This window comes from Pteropus alecto, unplaced genomic scaffold, assembly GCF_000325575.1.
Source record: "Pteropus alecto unplaced genomic scaffold, ASM32557v1 scaffold270, whole genome shotgun sequence".
In the NCBI taxonomy this organism is placed as follows: domain Eukaryota; kingdom Metazoa; phylum Chordata; class Mammalia; order Chiroptera; family Pteropodidae; genus Pteropus; species Pteropus alecto.
In genome coordinates, this window is record NW_006430735.1 from 6,845,015 (window position 1) to 6,851,165 (window position 6,151).

The following is a 6,151-nucleotide window of genomic DNA, read 5'->3' on the forward strand; positions in this document are numbered from 1 at the left end:
GCCTTCTCTGACTACCCTATATGAAACTGTAACCACCCTCCTCCTGGCTCTCCCTACTCGCCTGCTCTGTTTTGACTTTCTCTACAGCATTTATGGCCTTATATATATTTTATCATTTATTATCTCCCCCAAGTAGAATATAAATAGGAATTTTTGTCTTCTGCATGCATGAAACCCCTAGCACCTAGAACAGTGCTTGGCACATAATAGATTCTCACAAATGTGTGTTTAAAAAAAGTGAATGAAATACTTTTTAAAAGCTGCACTTTTCCATAGTTTACATTATCAGAATATTCCCTTCAGGTGATAGGAGCCCACCCCTTGCAGGATGAACTGGCAATCGGCTTGCTTCATAAGATGGCATTTGTTGCCTTAAATACCAGGAATTATTTCTCCTAACAGAGACAGGAGGAGGAATACTGATTTTGGTACTAAAGAAGAATAGAGTCTGGTCCTGACAAGGAAGGGAGTAAAGAGATGTTTGCTTGGCTCTAACAAAGCAAGTGTTTGGGATGTCATTTAAATGAAGATATTGAAAAACATACTAGATGATACTAAGGATTAGAAATAAGCTCTATATTTCTTTGTTTTAAAATATATTATCCTTACTATTTTTTTCCCAAATAAATATGTAAGAGATAGGAGAGGTCTAGCTTAAATTATATTTCAGTAAAACAAACCTTGTGTTGATTTAACAACTCTTTTTTTAAGCTAGTTTATTGAAGCCTAGCTAGCTGTTACCAGCACTGTAATGGACATTAAGGGGAATATAAAACTAGAATCTTCTGCTCTCAAAAAGTTTTTTTTTTTTTGGTTTCTTATGCCATATGTGCAATAAACAACTTATAATAGTTCTAAAGCAACACAGGCTGATTAAAAAAAAAAAACTACCTTCCAAAGTTCGTTACTTAGTAGCTATGTTATATATAAATATATAATTCATACAGGAACTATCTTAGTTATTTCCATGACCTTATAAATTCTCAATTCAGAAATACCTCAGAGATGTTGCTGATTTGGTTCCGGACCACAGCAATAAAGTAAATACTGCAATAAAGTGAGGCACACAAATTTTCGGGTTTCCCAGTATATTTAAAAGTTATGTTTACACTATAATGTAATCTAATAAGGGTGCAATAACATTATGTTTTAAAACAGTGGACATACCTTAATTAAAAATAATTGCTAAAAAATGCTAACCATCATCTGAGCCTTCAGCAACTTGTTATCTTTTTGCTGGTAGAGGGTCTTGCCTCTGTGCTGATGAAAATGCAGTATCGGTGGAACGCAATAAAGTGAAGTGCAATAAAACAAAGTATGCCTACACGTGCTCCTCATGTCTCATGGCACACATCAATCTCATTGTCCATGATTTTTTGTGACCCATCGCCATCAATGGCAGAAACAGCAGCTACAATGTATTCCTTCATTTCCTCAAGGCTGGGACGTACAAACACAAATTTCTTGACATGCCCTCAAGTGCAAATTGCATGTGCATATATAATAGTTTGAGAAGTAATATATTTTTGAAAGTGCCCACTTTTTAAAAATTACTCTGTACACAAGCAAATGCTTGACACTGTATCTGTGTGTATAAATGCCAAAATAGTTCCGAGGTATTAGAAGATGGGATCAGGTGGTCAAGGTGGATGAGGGGGAGCTGTTTATGGAGAAGAGCATCTCAGGCTGAGCTTTAAGGGAAGAATGTGGATTAGCCTCCCAGAGGGGAAGAGTATTCCAGGCTGGGCCATCAACATGAATCAAAGCAAAGGGAAGTCTTATCTGATAGAGGGGAAGGAGACTGGCCTGACAGGAATTCACACAGAATATCAGTAAAGGGGCTGTTACAGGTAAATTGACATTACAGGTAGATTGATAGAGGGCCTTAAATGCCTGGAATTTAGAGTTTCTTCTGATGGCATGCAGAACTACTGAAGGTTCAACAGTGGAAAACTGACACAATGAGAATGTTTTAAAAGCTCAGTCCAAGTAGCAGAATGCACTGGAATGAGTCAGTCTATCAAATGAGATGAGGATGAAATGCAAATTGTGGTGGACTGTTGCATTTTGGGGGAGCTGTCCAGAACTCATAGTGCTACCAAGCATCTGCCTGATTCTAAGTGACTTCGACATCCCTGAGGAAGACCCACCCACATTCTAACCTCAAGGTTTGCTTGATCTCCTGTATTCCAACAGCCTTCCCCTCAACTGCACTTTAGCAACCCACTGACATGGTCATCCTGAACCATGTCACACAAAATTTTTCACTGGTCAAACCCAATGCTGATAATCTCCCCTCCAACATCAACCTGCTATCCATCTCCCTCCTTCATTCCCCCTACTCCACAACATTGGTGTTGCACCTAACCAAGTCCTCCAGTCTCCATAAGCTGTCTCCTCCCAACCCATGAGTCCTTTGAAGGGTCCTTTTGTTTTCCTACTCTGAGTGGATATTCAGCTACTATCTTATATAAGCCTCAAATTTATTGTTCCTTTGCCTTTCCAATGAAAACCTTCAAGCCTAGATCAAGTTGATCTACCGATTTTTGGTACCACAAAAAAAATTATGATTATCTGCTTTAGCCAAGTCTCCAGTGCTTCAGGGTGATCTTCCTTTTCTGTTTTGAAGAAAGTCTTTTCTCAGCCTTCACCATGCTCCACATCCTTTCCATATACCTGCCTCCCCCTGCTCCACGTAACAAGGTCTTAGCTGATTTTGAGAGGGTGGTTCACTCAAGTAGACTTTGAAGTCTTAGGTCTAGAAGTTACAACTATTTAAAGTACTCTCAAAGTTGGGATATATTAGTGAACAAAACCAAAAAAAAAAACAACAAAGTGAACAGAGAGGCGATAAGAGAAGCAAGAGAAAACAGTGTTATAAAAGATAATGGAAGAGAGGATTTCTAGAATAAAAAAGTGACAACTACAGCAAATGAGCCATCAAGTTTAAGGACAAAGAAAAGACCATCAGATTTGGTCAGTACAACAGTTTCTTTGGAGTGGTAAAAAATAGAAACTAGAGTGAAATAATTGTGGACACCAGAGGATAATAAAAATACAATGGCAAGGAGTCCAGGCTATACATCTAAGACATTAGATAAGAAAAAGAAATTATATGGCCATCAGAATGGACTTAGGGGTCCAACGAGGACTCACTGTTTTTTTTTTCAAGACGGGCGATTTGAGGGAATAATGGAAAAAGCTACTGCAAAAGTTTCAGGGGAATGATAAAAGAAATAATACAAATCTGAGTCAAGATGGCTAACAACTATATGAAAGAGGAAAATGGTTCCACTTATATTAGTGCTTCCATTACATCCTCAATTCTCCTGACAGTTTTAAGTAAGTTGTTTATCTCCCACTGGACTATAAACTCTGGAAAGGTAGGAACTATACTTGCACCATGCACTGTGTTATCTCCAGTATCCAAAATAGTTAGCTAGCACTTAGTAGGCACTTAGTAAATACTGGGCAGATAAATAAATGGTTAACAATGATATCTGACCTAGGTTCCATCTGTCCTTATGTTCATAATGCCTATAAATTTAGCTAAGTAATAGCTCTTCAAAATACTATCGGGTAGAAGAATATTTCCCCAGGAAAATGATGCATGATTTTGAATGATGTGTTACGCAGATAAGTTGAGTATGGCAAGTTGCCAAATTGACACTCAGAGGCATGCACCTGAAATGGTTTAATGGTTTTTTCAACTGAAACGGTACTTCGACTCAAAAATATACACCTCAGGCCTGGAAGAGATCTTAGAGGTTATCTAACCAAATCCTCCCACCCCCTCACTGAATGCTCAAACACGTTCTTTATTAGTACTAACATTAAGTGACCATATAGCATCCATATGAATACTCCAGTGATAGAAAACATTTATAAGAATGCTCTCTCCATTTCTGGATTGCTCTGGTCATTAGGAGATTCCTACTTGTAATGCGTGCATAGCTTTTACTTATTCTATTGGTCCCACAGGTCAATGTAACTACAGTACAGTCTTTCCAATTATCTGAGGAAGACCACAACATCCTCTCCTAAGGTCTCTCCTCTCCTCTCTTGAAGAGTATAAAACTAAGGCAATAAAAACAGCAAAATATGTGCAAAATAGAGATCTATCACTATTCCTTTTCCATTCTATTACATTTGACTCGTAATTCTCTGTCTTTATTGTGCAATATCCTTACCTTAATCCACTGTTTCACATTGTCAGGGTCAAAAGCAAGCTGTAAATAATAAAAAGAATATCAATACACAGCAACATCTTCATCAACTTTGCCATTTGAATCTACCTTTCTGACTAAAGTATATAGAAATGTCCTTTATTCTTTCCCCAAATCATTTCATTAAAAAGTTCAGCAACAAAAGAACAAAGAATAATGGTAGGAGGTAGAAACCTGAAGCCTTTTCTGGGACATCTTCTGAATGTTTTTATCCCCTGCCTAGGCCTACTTTGAGATTCTGATTTAATTGGTCTGAGGTAGGGCCCAGGCATCAGTATTTTTTCAAGCTCCCCAGGGTTAAGAGCAGGATAGAGGAGTGCTAGGTATAATATTCCTTATAAAAACTCAAACAAGCACTGATTAGTCAGATTATTCAAATGTCATGAAAGCAAATATTTGGAGAACAGTGTGCCCCTCGCCTCAGACCCCTTTTTCAGGAGTAGCCTGTAACAAGATGCTTTTCTATCATACTTAGAGCAGGGATATTGTTTGCTCCAATAAGAACCGGGGGGTGCATTGAGGGATAATCCATCTTCTGTTTTACAAAGCAAAAAATGAAGCAGAAATTACATAAATTTCTACCCAAGTCAGTCAGATGTTAATCAGACCAGAAGTAACACTCTTGTAACACTCAAAAGTGTGCACAATTTTCTCTAATGGTTACTTAACAAGTAGAGGTATCTGCTTTGCTAATAATTCAGGTAGATTTTTTTAAATAAGGGACTATTTAAACTAGCGCACTGACACAAGGAGGAGGAAAAGGTATAATACTCTTTCACTTACATAACACTTCACCTTCAAAGCACCTTATGGTAAACTAATTAATGGAGCTGTACTGCTAAATAATTTTGTTACTGCAACAAAGAGCTGATCAACTGAAACACAACTGAACATCAAGAAGCTCTTCCGTTTTTAACCTTTTTATCATCTAGGCAGTAACAATGAGCACTAGCAGCAAAAATCCTTCCTTTTGGAGTTCTAAGAAATTGTCCCAAATTTTTACCTTTCATCATCAAGTCTATATCCATAGCCTATTATGGATCCAATCCATTATGGAACTGGTACATTACAATAAAAGCAGACTGTTCCCTAACTCTCCAATGCCCCAGGCTGCACCCTCCAGTATCTGAGGCAAGATATTCACCAAGTAGAATATGATCAGTGCATTATATTGCTGGTATTTAGAATAATCTGCAAGCAAAATTGCCTAGGGCCTTCACAAAGTCACATGTCTATGGAATACTTTTAAAAGAAAGTGTAACTTAAGGGTGAAAACAGCTGGTGAAACTGCTCTAGGGCTGAAAGCGAGAAGCTAGCTCCATTTTGGAACTCTCACCTACATTTAATGCATTTATTTTTGTGACCGTTAAAAAAGTAATCTGTGGAAAGCACACACCATGTGACTATAACTTTGCACATGTCATTTAAGTTTAAAGTCATTACGTTTAAAGTTTAAAATGGGGTTATCAGTTTTCCATGTCTTTCGATGATAACGCATCAAAGGAGGTAACAAATATAAAGAGGGCCTATTTTTAAAATGTTGGCTGAATTTGGAAATTTTCGAGTGAATCAAGTATTGATATATTCAATATCCACTTGCATTTCCGAGTTCACTTTAGATCCTTTATCCAAAACTAGAGGGGGAAAGGTATGAGACAGACGACCTAACGTGAAGATCTTCCCCTTCCAATAGAGATCAGTTCCCTATGATATTCAAAAAGAAAAAGAAAGAAAAGAAAGAAAAAGAAATGAGCGGGAACAGTTTTCAAATAGTGGGGGTAGTAGCTGGGGCAAGGGAGTTCGTGAATTCTCTTTACCGGAATGGGCAGTACCAGACCTCTCCGGTTTGAAAAAAGCGTTAGATGGAAATTTTTTTCCACGATGCTGCCCACAAAAGCCGTAAGGTACCCAGACCGCAAAGTTCC

The 6,151-nt window shown here is 37.8% G+C and overlaps 1 protein-coding gene across 1 annotated transcript in view; it reads right to left on the bottom strand.

Annotated features, from left to right (window-relative positions):
* The window catches only part of CCDC191 (coiled-coil domain containing 191), a 74,736-nt gene that overhangs the window by 68,225 nt on the left and 360 nt on the right, over positions 1–6,151 (bottom strand). The window contains exon 2 of the mRNA XM_006905502.3: positions 4,191–4,229. Coding sequence (XP_006905564.2) covers positions 4,191–4,229 — 39 coding nt within the window. The remainder of the gene's footprint in view (positions 1–4,190; positions 4,230–6,151) is intronic.